Raw genomic sequence first — 18,259 nt, 5'->3', positions numbered from 1 at the left:
AATTATATCTCATAATAATATGATAATTGAATAATATCCACCTCAATTAGTGATCTCACGTGACCATGTTGTTTGTTCAGTGTGTGAACAGCTTGGATGACAATAAAGGGAAAAAATACGGTGCGCCTCTAAATTGCTGTTTAATTCAGATCTGGCAACACAGGTATCACTTGGCACCGTCGCATTAGGCGGATCTGCTTCCACACCGCAATCAACCAGGATGTGTATTAGTCGGATCTGCTTGTGACCGTAATCAAACAGGGTTGCTCTCCCCACCACTTTTCAAAGGTTGATGGATCTCACAGCGACTCACATATTGGATCTCGCAGTGATAGCACCCACATTTTGATTATTGGAATAATGATAAAACAAAAGTGATTGCAGTGATGTAGAAGATTGGAACTACAAAAGTGTCAAGGTATTTTTCCTCTAAAATGGCTCCTTCTGCTGGATCTCGTTCAGCTGGTGGAACACATGGATCTCAACTCGGCTTAAAACCGGGGGTTGGGGTGTGTTGTGTGTGTGTGTGTGTGTGTGTGGTGTGTGTGTGTGTGTGTGGTGTGTGTGTGTGTGTGTGTGTTGTGTGTGTGTGTGTGTGTGTTGTGTGTGTGTGTGTGTGTGTTGTGTGTGTGGTGTGGTGTGTGGTGTGTGTGTGTGTGTGTTGTGTGTGTGTGTGTGGTGTGTGTGTGTGTGTGTGTGTGTGTGTTTGTTTGTGGGTGTGTGTGTGGTGTGTGTGTGTGTGGTGTGTGTGTGTTGTGTGGTGTGTGTGTTGTGTGTGTGTATATGCACAACAGGGTTTTCGCGATTTTCTCAAAAACGGCTCCAACGATTTGTTTCAATTTATACTTGAAATAGTCATTGATAAGCGACTTTCATCTAAATTTCACGAGCTCCGCTCCATCTAAGCAAAGTTTGATTTTAGATTCCCAATTATCAGGCTTCAGATACAATTTAAACAAAAAAAATCGAGTGGAAAAGATTGAGCATGAAATCTATACTACAATTAATGTTCAGTAACATTTTCACCTAAAATTGAAATAAGCTCGTATTCGAGAAAAAGTGATAACCAATTGCAAACAACTGTTGCAACTGTTGATTCTATTAAATGATTCACTATGAAGAGATAGCAGACTTCATGTGTCTCCAGCATTATTGTCCTGTCACCAGCTGGCTCAGATCTTTGTTTATGAGTAGACTTGAGGTGCGCGTGAACACTAGCGTTAGGTGATCAATTTTCATAGCGGCAAGGAAAGTTGTGTGAGTGCGCCACACCAGATTTTTGATATTTAAACTTGATAAACTGATAGACCTATATCCTATTTCGAACTACTTTTAATATCTCTGAAAATATCTATCCAAGCATGACACTAAATAATTATATTCTCTATCTCTCTTTGGTTAGCCGTTGGGCTTGATAAATCCTGCTATAGTGAGGCTCACATTATAATGGCAGTGTTTGATTAGCAATGGTGTTGCTATCCTTGTCTATCATTCAACAAAGCGGATAGCGCTATCTCTTTCTCGCTTTGCTCTGTTGCCAGATCGTCTTTAACCATGTAGAATTAATAATTAACAGAATATTTCATCCTAATTATGTAAATTCATTATGAAATTAATAAAAATATAATTTATTGCTTAATAAATTATAATTGGTTATTTTAAACGAGAATGAACAATAATTCATATCACATCAAATAAACCTGTATCTGATACTGTCTATAGAGGGCATTGACAAGACAGAGGTTCGGCAACGTTTTTCTCATATCTTTCTCCACTTATAATGTGAACCCCACTATAGCGATATGTTTTCACTACTTCTTCCATCATTACTGATTCTGCTTCAGAGATAGCCGAACTCCTTTACTTCTTCTATGACTTCATTCTTCAGCCTAATTACCGTACTATTCTCTCTGTTTCTGTTACAGACTAGTATTTTTGTTTTGAGTGCGTTTATTCTCATGCTGTATTCTCCTACCATACCGTTATTTTCATTTGTTATGCACAATATTCTTTCCAGATCTTCTTCACTTTAAGTCATAATTGCTATGTCATCTGCAAATCTCAGGCCCGGTTGCACAACAGCCGGTTAAATTTTAACCGTGATTAGTTTGACGAAACCAATCAGAGAAGGCGTTTTTGAAAAGAAGGCTTCTCTGATTGGTTCTCGTGGAATTAATCACGGTTAAAATTTAACCGGCTGTTGTGCAACCGGCACTCAGCATGTCTATTTTTTCACCATGGATTTTCACACCTACTTTCACTTCCTCTCTCACCCTGTCATAATTTATTATATTATCAGCAGTAAACAATTAGTGCTCTCTTTAGTTATATAGAAGTGGTAAATCCACGTTCAACTCAACAAAATGAAAAGTCATTTTGATAAATGTTACTTTGTAAGCATTGACTCACTTATGCAATCAATACAAAGGCAATACAAACCTTAGAAGTATTCATTCAAAATATACCATCATCTCAGTTTAAACAGAGATAGATCAGCTGTTCGTTTCCACCCGGAATGAAACGCATAATAAATACAACCATACCTTCATGTAATAGTATATTATCGTTAAATACAAGGTGCGGCAGTCAATCTTGCGATTTTGCAACAGCGCTTGTGTTCGTTTGGCTGGAGTGGGGAGAACGATGCTACGCCCATCGTGTAGAAAACTTTAAAGCATTTTAGTACAATGGAGCAGTGGACAGGAGCACAGCGTGCTTATGCGTAAAAGCATTTTATAAAACGGGGACAGCTATGTGATCGCTCAGCGTGAATTTAGAAGAGAGTTCGAGATTCATCGTAATAATGCTGCTCATCAGCAATGTCATAAGACCTGGGTTCGTAACTTTGAGGCAACTGTTCTACAGTGAAGAGAGAGGTGGAGTGTAAAAAAGTGCGTACACCAGAGAACATAGCGGTAGTTAGAGAGGCCTTTGAACGGAGTCCACGCCGCTCAGCGCATCGTCATTCTGTGGCACTTGGGCTTTCAGACCGCATCGTTCGACGAATCTTACATCAAGATCTTTATTTCCATGCGTACAAAATTCAAATTGTTCATGCATTACAGGACCAAGACCATGGAAACAGACTTCAATTTTGTGAGACACTTCTGCAGTTGATTAATGGAAACCAGAATCTTATTAACAACTCACTGATGAGCGACGAAGCACATTTCCATTTGTCAGGATACGTTAACAACCAAAATTTCCGCTATTGGTCAGATGCAAACCCGTACGAAATCCACGAGAAACACTCCATAGCTTGAAAGTTACTGTATGTATGCTATCTCCTCTTTTGCAATTATTGGTCCCTACTTTTTGAAGATGAGAGGGAAAGGCTGTAACTGTGACAGGGGAACGCTATGTCCAACGTTGTGCAGAATTTCTTAGCTCCTGCAATTGCTCATCTTCCTGTGAACGAAGACACGTTCTTCCAACAAGAGGGGCTACCATCACACTGCAAGAAAGTCCATGGCAACTGTAAGGAACATGTTTCCCATCATGTAATCTCGAGACATGGGGATATCGGATGGCCGGCCAATCCCCATCTTTCAGCCTACATTTTTTTTCTGTGGGGCTACTTAAAAGGAAAAGTGTTTATGTCTCCAGCACACACACAATTCAGAGTTGAAAAATCGAATTCAGAATGAAATTGAACAAATTCCAGTGAGATGCTGCAACGTGTAATGAGCGATGTTAGCAGAAGACTTACTGAGTGCATACATAGGAATGGTGGACATCTGACAGATGTTATTTTTCGAAAATAAGACTTTTCTTCTCTATTTCTTTAGTTTTTTGAGTTTGTAAATTAAATGTTGCTATCTTTACTCTGTGTTTTTGTATGTTTCATGTCAATAAATCTAATCATTCACTCTTGATAACGCTTTTAAAATCGCCCGATTGACTGCCGCACCTTGTATGTAGATGATGCGTATTGGCCTCAATCTGGCACAGCTTCTATAGATGTGTTTACACCAAAGTTATTAACAGTGTTAATAACTTAACCCTTATAGATTCTATTAGATTGAACGGAACTTGACAAACTCATATGTTCATCATGTGTATGATAGATTATGTTCAATCTAATAGAATCTATAAGTATTCAGTTATTAACATTTTGTTAATAACTTTGGTGTTAAACTGCAAACAGTTCAACGCAGCTTATTAAAAAACTTATTAAAAAAAACTTTCCGTTACAAAGTGTATTGTTATTAAAAACAGTATAAAAACATGTACGAGAGTACCCTTTCTATTCAAAACATTTTAAAACTTGAAACATTTCGACTGAAAATTTTATTTATTCATGTTTAATTTAAAGTTTTAAAATGCTTCAAATAAAGAGGGTACTACATATTTTTATATTGTTTTTATTAATTTTAATAAATTAGCCCATACAAATGAAGTGCTTTTAGTGTATTGTTGTTTATAAACATGGCTCTGTGTGCTTAAAATCAATTATCTTTCTTGAGTTTTTCATTATTTTTAATTAATTTACTTGTATTTTCAGACAAATTTGTTCGAGTGATGCACCGTTGCACCCAGTTCTACCTGCACTGGTTGAGGTGTATGTTAATTCGATACTTGTACCAGGTTCCAAGTCCCCCTCAGAAAACACCAATCAGCCGATTGACGAAGAAGAAATACGCAGGATATTCCGAAACTCACTCACACACCAAGTAAGTCAATACCATAGAGAAACAATAGCGTAAGTAGATATCCCATGGTATAGGGCGTTTATGTCGCAACTTTTACTGTTATCTCAAGCCGATTACTGTCGATTATTGTCGATTTTTACGGTTTTGATCGGGTAAGAGTGTATGAACGGCACAATATGAGAGAATACCAGCGTCATAAAGCTTCACAGGAAAGAACTACGTGGACTATCAGCTTGAGTTAACAGTAAAAGTTGCGATATAAACACCCTATACCATGGGATATCTACACATGCAATTGTTTCTCTATGTCAATACTTACTCATACTAGGTAGCAAATTAAATTAGGTAGCAATATTTATTTGTCCCAGAAACATAATTTCAAAAATGGTAAGAAAAAAGTGAAATACAATATAAAATGAAAAATACCATGAAATAGGATTGTACATAACTATATTAAAAACTTGGTTGTTTTAGTTTCTAGTTGAGGGAAAGAAGTTTAAGGTTGGAGAGCCACAAAGAAACTATTTCGATAATAGTCAAATTAAATCTTTTATGAAATAAATTATAATAATAATAATAAGTGCTTGTTCACATGACAGTGATTTACGCTCGGTTTTCGCTCGGTTTGCCAGCCTCGTACACATGACAGCGATTCATGAGCGGTTTGCGCTCGGTTATAATAAATAATTACTACAACATCTATGTACTCAATCTTTATAACTATATTACTTTAATATCACTGCTTCTTACATTATTCATATTACTGTGTGTAGAATATTATCATGCTGGTGTTATTTAAAAAAAAAATCAAATACATAATGAAATTATGTACTAGCCCTATACTATATACTAGCCCAAGTATACCTAAGGCTGTTTTTCGCTCCTGTGAACTGCTGCTCTCTGAAAAAATGCCTGTTATCTCCTGCCAAACAGACCTTTTCAGATCTATTCCTGTTATCCGAGCACTCCTGCACTTTCTTTTCGCCACTCTCATCGATAAACACAATTCAGTGTCAAAGTATCTAGCCCACTTCCATATTTCTACTATGAACTACTTGAAACTAAACTGAACTAGATACTACTATGAACTATGATCCTCTACAAACTAACTTAAACTGAACTTACTAACTAACTGAACTAAAAATTTTAATAGAATAAATTTTAATTGAACTGAAATTGTAATAGAATGTGCACTATGTGAACTGCTCTGCTCGAAACCGCTCTGTTGACTGAATACATGTGTACGCTTTCATGCCTGCTCCAGTATATCGACCCGCCCGGCAACCGAGCGACAACCGAGCGGTTGGACTGCAGACTACAACCGCCGCGATTTGCCGGCGACTACTAGAACCGAGCGTTGCATGTGTACGGCACCATGTCTTTCCCTATACCTGGCAACCGCTCGGTTGGTCAACCGCGCGACAATCGAGCGTAAATCGCTGTCATGTGAACAGTCTCTAAGTCAAGTTAATTACCAAGTTATTTATTTATAATGAGTATACATTGTATTAGAACACAATGTTCCGTGCCTACTCTGGCTACCACAACAACCCGTTGCCAACGACGACATAAATAGTTAGTTAGGCTAGGCATGTTGGTCCTTTTCTAATCATGTATTTGATTTGTGCATTGGTTAATGTAAATTAATAATGTTATAGTTCAGTTCAAGGTAAGATTAGGCTAAAGTAACATTGATTATGATTGAATTCTATGACTGTATTCCTTTTTAAAATATTTTCTATTTTAACATGGCTAAGATTTTGCCAGTCAGCTTTAAACATTTTTTACAGACAATAGCACAATATTTTAGTAGTTAAATACAACAACTCTTGTATGTTTTGTATTTGAACCCAGCTTCAATGAATTTACAGATTCAAAAAGTTAATCTTGCTGCTGGATTCGATATGAGTGAGGGTATGATCAGATTGGATGCGTATATGTGAAAGTGCACGCGTGGTCATGCATGACCAAGCGCGCAAATGAGAAACAAAATGTGGAAAGAGCTATAGGAACACTCACACTGAACGCGTGCACTTGCTGGTTGCGTTCAGTAAGGGCAGCTACATGCAAGTCACAACGTGTTTTAATGGCTCTCTCCAGATTTCGTTTCTCGGCTCATAGATCAGTTTTAAACCTAGACTTTGTCTATATGTTTGCAGTCGTAGTAAAAAATCAAGTAAATATAGTATTTGTAGTAAGTAAATGCAGTTATAAAGAATATAAAGCTTTTCTAACGTTCTCAAATATGCGTATTTCTTTTCATTCATCTAGTATTATCAAATCATAACAAAAACTGGAAAACAGAGAACAAGCTTCTGAACCATGAACTATTTATTATTCTACCCTAATTCTGATATAATAATAATAAACATTAATAATATTAAACATTTGAGCGAAACATTAATGCTGCCCAAAGTAGCAATCAGCATGAAAGCGAGGCTCTGGAGCAGTGGAGGAGAAACAGTTGCATGGGAGGCATGCATTTGCATTAGGAAAGCCTGATATGGATGCAGATCAATCGAATGCCTGGCTAAAGCATGGTGACTTGTTCATTGAAACAGAAGGCTTCATTGTGGCTATACAAGACCAAGTGATAGCCACCAAAAATTAGAAAAAATATATAATGAAGCTACCTTTGAACGATGACCTTTGTAGACGCTGTGGTATGGCATCAGAGACAGTACAGCACATTGTGTTTTCCTGCCAGTCAATGAATACCTCAAGAGGTCAATTGTAGGCACTGAATACCTCAAGAGGCATAATGATGTTGCTGGCATACTGCACCAGGATTTGGCATCAAGGCATAAGTTGATTGTCGAGAAAGTTCCTTACTATCAATATGCTCCAACTTCAATCCTAGAGAACAATACCCACAAGCTGTATTGAGACAGATCTGTGCTGACTGACAGAACGATTCCACATAACAGGCCAGATTTAATCCTGATGAATAAGCTGAGCAGCAGGGAAACAGTCTTAATAGATGTAGGCATTCCATGCTGAATCTTCCATTCCAAGTATCTTCCCTTGGCATAAAGGATATCTGGCATCAAGAGAAAGTGGAAATCGTTCCAGTCATAATATCTGCAGTTGGATTGATGGGGGGAAAAGTGACTGCAAACCTAAGTCATCTGGGTGCCTCGAGAAACAAGATCTACTTGATGCAGAAGGCAGTGATGCTCAACACTGTATCAATGGTTAGGGCATTCTTAAACCTAGCAGCAGAATAATTCATATCAAAGTCTTGTCATAGACCGATTTTGATGAAAAACTCACATAGTAATGTGATGAAAAATGAACATAATAATAATAAATCAATGAGCATCAATGAGCCGACTTTACTTGCCTCGAAAATTTGGTGGTCGCGGTCTGCTGAATATATCAGATCTATGTGCAAATCAGGAGAAAAAGCTGAGGACCTACTTCAAGAATGCTGATTCCAACATCTTGATGGGCATGTGCCGCTTAGACAATGGTCACACTGCACTTGATCTGAGAAACCCCAGTGGACGCGAGGCCACCACTATTCAGTCCTTGAAGGCAGATTGGCAGCAGAAGGAGCTGCATGGGCGCTACTATGGTCTCCTCTACTTGGACCAAACAGATAAGGAGCTGTCAACCAGGTGGCTCACAGATGGCAACTTGTTCTCAGAGACAGAAGGCTTTGTGCTTGCCATACAGGACCAGGTGATAGCCACTAATGCCTGTAGAAGACACATCATGGGTGATCTGAGCATAAGTGACAGATGCAGGTTGTGTGCTGCTGCTGTGGAAAGTATTCAGCATATCACCTCAGGGTGCTCAATATTGGCCCCCAGAGAGTACTTAAGGCGGCACAATAATGTTGCAAGAATAGTATATTTAGAATTGCAACTGAAGAATGGTATGATGAATGAAACTCCACCATACTATTCATATACACCACCTGCATTTGCTGAGAAAAACCATGTCAAGATCTCTTGGGATGCTCAGATGATCACTGATAGGCAGGTCCTACTTATCAAGCCTGATATCCTCAGACATTCTAGATAATTTCAGACAATCTAGTAGAAAAAATGCAAAAATCAGTTCTTCTAGATACGGCACGTTATAGTACGTCAAACACTGCAAGGTACCTGTTAGTTGAAATGTAGGCTGATGAACAATCTGAATAATAGAGAAGAATTGGAGGTTGCATGTAAATGCCCCTCTTATTTGTATAATCCGCAAAAGCGTGAATAATAATAATAATAATAATAAATAATAATAATTTGTTAATGCCAAAATTAATAAATATTACAATTCATAGTAGATATATTATAAAATTATTCTATTAATTCCTTACAAATAATTCGATAATGGAATATTAGTATTATTGTCCGAAATAAGGCTATTCTCTTCACAATAAAAATACTTCCTCACCAACGGTAGTAGGGCAAGTAAAGTAAGAATCCTAATCAGAACAATGTATGTATTGTAATAAAAAATTATTGTCTCCTACAAACAAATGCATTTTTTTATAAATCACGCGTCGCGAAGCGGAGCGTGATAATTTTGCAAGAGCGATAAAGAAGCATTACGCGCGAATTACATACAACATTTTTTCTACAACTGCACAAACCTGTTAAATCACTTATATCTGGCGGAGTTTATAATAATTCGTCTACACTGATATCCATCATGGCTGTAGAATCGGTACAATTACCGACTTTTTAGGTTTAGATCTGACCGAGAATGGTTTGTCTTTTGGCGAGCTGCTTATCATCAGCTGATTAACGAGCGTGGAGAAACTCTTATGTGCATGCGCGAATGATTTGCGAGCGTAAAGAAAATCTACTGCGCATGCGCTTATGGTTAGCGAGCGAAAAAGTAGATTCTCCTCAGAAATAAGCTGTTTTACGAGGAGAATTGAGTATGTAAATTCTTTCTTTACGCGCAGTTGTAGAAAAATGTATTTCTTTTCAGAAAAACTCAGCCAACTTGAGTAATAGGCTAAGTCCAAAACAATCGTCGAGCTCGCTAACAGCACAACTGCTGCTGCTGTATTATGTGCTGCACTATGAGGATGTCAGGTTGGCCAACATGACAGGGTATATAAAGGCCGGCCGAGACAAGATCAAAAGCTATTCGACTGAGTTTCTGTCGGAACTGCCTATCAAGTACCTGCTTCAGCAGGCTGAGAAGGATCAGCACAGCTATTCGGGTAAGTTTAGGTCTAGTTACATACACATCGATTTTTTGACGTACGATTTTTTCCGTCCTTATAAATTCTATTCTATCCGAGCAATTTCTGTATATATTTATTTGGGTATATGGGTATGTATTTATGTCCAACGGATCTCCAAATCTGCTCTAACGAATTTGATGAAATTTGCAATATAGGAGGATCTTGATATAAAAGTTCGATTGCACATGGTCTCATTCCTGGGAAGACTTGCTGAAGGACATGAAAAAGATAATAATTATTCATTCTTGGAAAAACAGATGATAATTTCGTCGTCTGTCGATAACGGAAGATGCTAGTGCCTGTGTGGGAGTGAGACATAATTATGTTCAGCTGTTGAACTATTGCAATCAATCAGCGGATCTCACGAGAAGTATTATCTGGAAATTATAGATAAACCGATTTTATCAACATTATCTAATTTGTTGACATGACCAACGATATGATTTATTCAAGATCCATTATTTTTTTAATTTAAAGTACTATATCAACATTTTCAAAGTGAATCAATAGTTTACGAGAATCAATCAGCGAAGCCTCCTCAGAAAAACCTTCTCTGATTGGTTTTCGCGGCATTTAATCATGATTAAAACTTAACAGGTTTTTGTGGAACCTTAGTGTACCGTATTGAATCTGAGGAAATAGTATATTTCGCACCTTGGGCGGAAATGAGTGTTTGTCGACTCGAGATCGCAGTTTTGACCGTGTTGCGAACGCTGAAAACTTTACGAAATGAGAACTCGAAAAACTGAAAACCTGTCGCACTGAAAAGTTGACTAACTGGAAAGTCGCAAAACTGATAACTTGATGAACTGAAAATTTGACGAAGTGAAAACTTGTGAATCGCATGAGTGATGACCAGATCCTCAAACAGGCCCTTATGTATCAGCCATTTCAAAGAAGAGATCGTGTGACGTCCCAAGAGAACGGGGTGGGATGAAGATGATGAAAAATTGTTTATTCCTTCACATATTTACTAGTTATTTTCCACTTTTTTAAGTATAGCATCAATTAGAAGTATTTCCGAATATTTTTTTGATCTATTCAATTGTTGACCGAACGCAGTGAGGTCTATGTTTTAACTCGGATTTTCTTTCGTCTGTCTGTATGTAACGCAATTACAACCAAACGCGTCGATAGAATTCTATGAGATTTGGCAGGAATATTTCTTTTTTAACTGCACGTCGATGTATACACAAGGTTTTTGAAAGTTTGCATTTTAAGGATAATATGAAAGGAAAAGGAATTTCCTCCATACTCCGATATCACTATATTTACAATAGTGCATGCAATTAATATCTCAATGTAACTTGGTGGAAAATCAGCTGTGGACTATTAATTTCATGACTCATTGAATGCATTTTTATGCACTATTAAATGAACTATTGATTGCATGCAATAACGCATGCAATTAATAACTAAAATAACATAGTATTGTCTCTCGACCTTTCTCTGCTTTGAACTCTGGCTGACCTGTTGCCAGAATGTCTTGAAGGAGATTAGCTTTTGATGTTAAGCATTTTTGATAACCCAACCCCAACAGCCATTAGCCGTTTTTCACACCGATATCTCGCCGACACAACATACAGACAGGATTTACTCTGATGGACAGTATAAGAGGAGGCTGTGGTTTATAACTACGCGAGGTCTACTGTTCACAGAACTACTAGTCTAATACTACACAAATCATCTGAATTATTTTTTGAATATGTGGCTCAACCTAAAATTGTAAAACTTTTATCTCTTGCAGGTATATTTCCTCAACTTCTGCGTTTGTTAGCAACACACTTTCCTCATTTGGCACTCGTCAACGACTGGATGATAGAAGACATCATATTAAGTACAAAGCAGACTGAGTCCAGTGACCTTAGTGAAGTTGAAATTGAGGAAGGTGAGTGCTATTATTTTCAATGGTATTGAGAGTACTCGTATTCAAATTTATTTGTCATAAAATTACAATTAATTAGACAAATTGCAGTGAAGTATAAATAAATGCATGAACATATGAAGCTGTTTACACCGGAGTTAGTGTTATTAACATAAAATTTATTAACTTGACTGAATCGTCAAAAATTTCTCTCAACAAAAGTTATAACTCGTGCTTTTAACAGGAAATTCCTTGTTATTATTAGACTGAATATCGGGGCACCGAGCTTCGCTCGTTATTTTTATCTATATATATATAAAAGCGAAATGGCACTCACTCACTCACTGACTGACTGACTCACTCACTCACTCGCAGAACTAAATATCTAACGGACCAAAAACGTTCAAATTTGGTAGGTATGTTCAGTTGGACATTAGAGGCGCACTAAGAATTCTTTTGGCAATATATTAACTCATTTAACTTATTTAATATTTTAAGGGTTTAAAGTTCGTCTTTTGGAATGTATATTCTTCTTCTCCCAATCTCTTAATTATAATTGAAATTTCCGTATCATATGTTACTATAGAACTATAATCTAGATAGAGTACCTTTTCGAAACAGTTAACTGGCAACTAAATTAATAATTTTGTCAGGTTGGCATTAAGTTGAGTTGACTTCGTTAGGTTGGCACCAAGTTGAAGATTTATCGCGGAAAGATTTATGCATTTATCGCGGAAAAATTGATTGGGCACCGCTACTTCAATCCTGGGAATATTATATTACTAGCCGTCAGGCTCGCTTCGCTCGCCATATCCGTTTAGCCAGACGTTTAGTCTGGACCCCAGACTGGATTGTCCTAACATATGATAAAAATGCTCAAATGAAAAATGCAGGCGAGCGAAGCGAAGCTCGGGGAGCCCCCTGGCTAGACGGATATGGCGAGCGAAGCGAGCCTGACGGCTAGTTTATTGATAAAGAACACAATTCTCTAAAATGATCGTGTTTATATTTCACAGCTGGCTGTATGTCATCTTATGAATTTCGGGGATGCGATATTTTGATTTTTCACATACTCACTCGCTCACTCACTTTTTTACTTTCCACAGACGACGAAAGTCTCGCTGTTTCAGCCAAGGATGAATTATCCTTTTAATGTCGTCAGCGAGTTTTCCCAAGGATGAGACCTAGTGCAATCGAATTCTTATATCATAAACCTACTATGTTCCAAATTTCGTGAAAATCGTTAAAGCCGTTTCCAAGATTCGTTGAACATAAATAACCAGATATAAATATAAATTACCAGGTATAAAAATACAGAAATTGCTCGCTTATATAATAGGATTGTAAATAAAATTTTCTAAAAGAATTGTTGTAGGTAAATTTCTCTATCACCTTTCTCCGGCAATTTTGGATTGCAAGTTTAAAATGGCCGCCATTTTTAAAATTTCGAATTGGACAAAGTTGAAAATTTTTTCTACAGTTTATCTCTCTTATTTGAACTCTCTTACCTATTACCTATCGATTTTTATAGCGATCGGTTGGAAATCTTTGAAGATAAAAATTATTTTGTAAAAGACACGAAATGAATATCTTGTAAACGAAGCGTTTTAGGAAAAAATATTCTACATTTTCTATCTTTTCTGTATAGGGCTACTTGTAATATAAATAGAAATAAAAATAAAAAAGGGTACTGAGATTTTTTATTTTTCTCTCTATTTATCTACATTTTCTCTTTGTTCTATTTATTTATTCACCAAAAATATTTACAATACAATGTATATACAAAGCCACGGGATACACCCAAAACGGCTTACATTACCTATAGAACCATAGAACCTATTTCCGAAGTTTGGCTCTTTTATTTTGGGATACTATGTATATTTTTCAATTTATCAGTTGATTAAGTTTTGTATCCGTTTGCCGCAGGGTTGAGTGTGATGTCTTCATCCCCTCTGCACACTGAGAGGCTGCTGAAGAAAATGCTGTCTCTCCCTGCCACAGAACTTTGGCCTTTTGCTCCGCTGTTCATCAAGCACTTCAATAAAACGTTGGAGCCGTCTGTTCCTCGGCATATACAAGGTAAGAAACGTTCAAATGTGGAAACTAGTGAATATGAAATGTTCATTCTTGAAATACAAAAATTATTCTTGAAATTGTTATTCATTTATTGATGACCACGTTTATTAAATTGTGTAATATAAATCGGTGTATTAAATAAATAAATCTGTGTAATTTGTTCTTCGTAGAAGGTGGTCAAGTACTCACTTTTCAAAAATTACTGAAATGATTTGAAACACAATACATGCTATCAAGTACTCTTTCATTTTGATCACAACTAGTTTCATCTCTTCAAGAGCCTACTTTTAAAAGCTCACAAGAGCTTAAAGGGCCGGTTTCCGAGCTCAGGATTTAGCTAAGTTCTAGACTTTAAACAGCTGGAGTCAGAAAATTTGCTTTTTGAAACGGGGCGTATCGCAGTCCACGTTTAAATTAAATTTCGAAAAACTAGAAAATTGAAGATAAAATGAAGATAAAATAGTGTAAAGTTTCAGCTATTTTTGAATTATCTAGGAATGTTTCATTTCGGCAAGGAAAAACGTTTCCAATATTATAGAATGAGAAAATAAAGATTATTTTGATGCGACTATTTACTGCGACTACGTCCCGTTTTGGAAAGCCAATTTTCTGACTCCAACTGTTTAAAGTCTAGAACTTAGCTTAATCCCGAGCTCAGAAGCCAGGCCTAAATCTCTTCAAGAGCAACTTTTAAAAATGGCTCTTGTAACACGTTTGAAAATGGCTCTTGAAGAGTTGAAAAAATAGTTTTGTTGCGATAAAATAAAAGGGAACTTGATAACATCTATTGTTTTTCAAGGTGGACAAGTTACCTTTATTATACCTTCCGTAAAACCCCTACCAAAAAGGACTTCTAGTATGACATCTAGCAGTTAGTCTACAACCTTCATAATATCATTCACATTCTACTTGAGAAAAATGTTCAAAGTGCTGAAGTGGAATAGGAATAAATAAACGAATAAATCATTATTAAACGAAAATTCCAATTGAATGCTGTAAATCACCCGAAGACTACTGCTACTGCAAATATTGACAACAGGGTAAACAGCTAGATGGAAATTCAATGAGCGCCGCTATACAAAAAATATTTGTCATCCGGGAATCGAACCCAGTACCTCCTAATTGCCGGTCAGGAATGCTTACCCTTACACCACACTGACAATCTCTGGATAGCAGCGCTCATTTTATACAAAGCCATGGCGGCCAGCCAGTCTACAGATGGAAATAAATTGGATTTGCATTTGTTCAAATGCTAATTAATGAATAAATTATTATTAAAGGGGAATCCCGTAATAGAAAATCCATCAAGCTGTTTACCCTGTTGTCAATATTTGCAGTAGCAGAAGTCTTCGTAGTGATTTACAGCATTCAATTAGGATTTTCGTTTAATAATAATTATCCATTAATTAGCATTTGAACAAATGCAACTTCCATTTATTTCCAATAAATAAATCTCTAATCAATCATTTATCTATGAATACAATTGTTTTCATCACCATCGATTTAATTATTAATATTATCTTTATCAATACGAGTCTCGAGAAAATGAATGGTTAGTTTTAAGAATCTCCTTGATTCTTTTCCACTTATCAATGATAAATGGAATCATGGAAGCTTCAGTTAGAAATAGAAATAGAAATTCTAAAATAAATAACAGATTCTCTCCTATAATATATCCTTTAAATCTCCTTCACGAAAAGATTGTCCCTTAAAGAGGTTTACTTAAATTTTTTACAAAAAGTTGTCCTAAAATCAGCAGAAATCGCATAAATTATTGCATGAAAACAAATTAAAAAAGTTGTCCTAAAATTGTCTCTTAAAGAAGTTTACTTAATTTTTTTGCATGAAAATGGTCTAAAACGTTGCCCTAAAATTAGCAGAAATCGCATAAATTATTGCATGAAAACAAATGATTTAACAAGTCGCCCAAAAATTCGCAGAAATCGCAGAAATTATTGTAATCTAGATGAAACGTGTTCTCAAATGAGTGCATTGTCTTTATGGACTTAAAAATTATATTTACTTGAGTTGTTCAGACATGAAGGGGATTGAGAGAGAGTAGACTGACAAAATGAGTGTTGATTGAGAAACATCTATTGTTAATTGAACAAAATTATCTATTCACTGGCACTCTAGATTTTTTTCAAAATCAAATCAAGTTTATTGTTCACATCACATCGGTACACAAAATGAGAAATACAAAATGAAAATATTCCAAAAACAAAAATGTATTACATTATAATTGGTATAATTTCCATTTAACAGCAATGAACTAAAAGGAACTATTGAAAAGTAACAATTAACAATTCTGCACAAAGCATACTCTTCTTTTATTGAGGAATATACCATCATGTATGTTAAAAAGTAATAATGTGAACAATTACTGCTCAAAAAGTGCTTCATGAAGCACTTGTTTGTGAACAGGAGTTGAGGTTTAACCGGGAAGCGATATAGAAGAAAAAAGCTTACACACACCCGCGCACACATACATTCAATCACCATCATCAAGTAATTTTATTGATTGATTGAAGCATTTCCTCTATTAAATATACTTATATTATGAATTTGTAGATCAAACTGCGAAAAAATGGGAGGAAGAATCACCAGTACAGTCTTTGCATCAACATAATTCATGACAAGGGAGGAAAAAAGAAATAAAATGAAAAATAAAAGATGAGACATAACAGTGAATGATAAAAAAATGTTTTCAGATCAAAGCTCAAAGCAAAGTTTAAACTTTGAAGGATATAGAAGTAACTACAGTAAAAAGGCCATTCTACACTGAAATTCATATTCAATAATGGATTAGATTCATATTAGCACCATGTGTTTCTCAGCTCACTATTTTGAATAAGTGTTTCAATTCTAATGGTGGATGAAACCATAGCCAACTCTTCGTTTGTTCTAGAAATTTCTTGAGATTCTGTAGCTTTCTGATCTCATCTGGAAGAATATTGAAGAATTTAGGTCCAAGAAAAAAAAGCATCTCTGAAAGGTAGTGCTGTTTGGTTTGGGGAGTCTGATTAGCATCCTTGTAGTTTGCCTAGTTATCTGCTGATTTTCTTCAAGATTCCTCGTTTGATTCCTATCCCCACTCATTTTATAAAACAAAGATAACACTTTCAGTACGTACATTTACGGATTTCGATGTTACATATGCTTCCAATATTGTTATATGTGATTCGTTTGTTGTTTGCATGATGCAGAACTGTACAGACTGACATGGCTGAAACTGAACACAGTGTTGCCACGTTGCCTGTGGGTGATGACCATCAACGCTCTGCGTCACAACCAGTCGGCGTTGCCAGATCTCACGCAGGAAAATGTGGTGCTTGATCCATTGCAAGTAGTCCGCTGTGATAACAGGGTATTCAGGTGAGCCGTAAGAAAGTGTGCTTTTTTCCATTTTATTTGCATTTATTATATCAAATATCGGGGCACCGAGCTTCGCTCGTTATTTATTTATTGATAAACAGAACTCAATTCTTTAAAATGATTGGGGAAGGACTAACAGGAACAGCCCAAAACTGTTTCTTCCCCGAATTTTGATTTATACACTATGAATATTCCAAAAAGTAGGTTATGTTCCATACACTTGAATTCAGGTCAAATTTTCAGTCCAAATATTTGAAAACATAAAAGTTCTAAGTCACATTGTTTACAAACCAAATTGAAAAACAAAATAACACTCACTTATCACTTATAACTGTAAAATAATGATTAACTTTGAATATTATGATATACCATGTCATGTCAACTAATCAAATTATTTTGATCGAGTCTATTAAAATTTCTAGATTTCTCGCGAGATACGTTAAGCTGATTGATTACACAGCTGATCTCCCACACAGGCACACCCATCTTCTGTTATCGACCGACGACGAAATTATCATCTGTTTTTCCAAGGATGAATTATCCTTTTCATGTCCTTTAGCGAGTTTTCCCAGGGATGAGACCTAGTGCAATCGAATTTTTATATCATAAACCTACTATGTTCCAAATCTCGTGACAATCATTAGAGCCGTTTTCGAGATCCGCTGGACATAAATAACCATTAATAAATAACCAAATAATTACAAATAAATAAAAATAACCAAATAATTATAAATAAATAAAAATAACCAAATATAAAAATATATACAGAAATTGCTCGCTTAATATGATAGGATTTAAAGAACTTTTTATGCTCAATGATGCTCCTGTAATGCGGATGTGACCTTGTTTCAAGGTCATTTGATGCAGTGTTTTATTTCGTATAGTGTATTTTTCATTTATATGATTATGTATGTATATTTCAATTATTATTGTATAATAAATTGGTAATTTTTACTAGTGATTATGTATTTTGGCAAAATAAAGTTTCTTCCTTTTTTCAATTTTTTCCAGTTGTACTTACATTTTAATTTGTATGAATCTATTTGTAAATTCAATCAAATCAAATAAAATTTGTATTGCATTGCAAAA

General features: G+C 35.9%; 1 protein-coding gene across 3 annotated transcripts in view; it reads left to right on the top strand.

Moving 5' to 3' along the window:
• The window catches only part of LOC111048334 (integrator complex subunit 2), a 102,822-nt gene that overhangs the window by 71,801 nt on the left and 12,762 nt on the right, over window positions 1-18,259 (top strand). For all 3 annotated transcript variants that reach the window (XM_039422119.1, XM_039422121.1, XM_039422120.1), the window contains exons 10-14: window positions 4,505-4,673; window positions 9,594-9,831; window positions 11,603-11,743; window positions 13,646-13,798; window positions 17,002-17,170. In XM_039422119.1, coding sequence (XP_039278053.1) covers window positions 4,505-4,673; window positions 9,594-9,831; window positions 11,603-11,743; window positions 13,646-13,798; window positions 17,002-17,170 — 870 coding nt within the window. The remainder of the gene's footprint in view (window positions 1-4,504; window positions 4,674-9,593; window positions 9,832-11,602; window positions 11,744-13,645; window positions 13,799-17,001; window positions 17,171-18,259) is intronic.

Source organism: Nilaparvata lugens, chromosome 2, assembly GCF_014356525.2.
Source record: "Nilaparvata lugens isolate BPH chromosome 2, ASM1435652v1, whole genome shotgun sequence".
NCBI lineage: Eukaryota > Metazoa > Arthropoda > Insecta > Hemiptera > Delphacidae > Nilaparvata > Nilaparvata lugens.
This window is presented reverse-complemented; position numbering and strand designations above follow the sequence as displayed.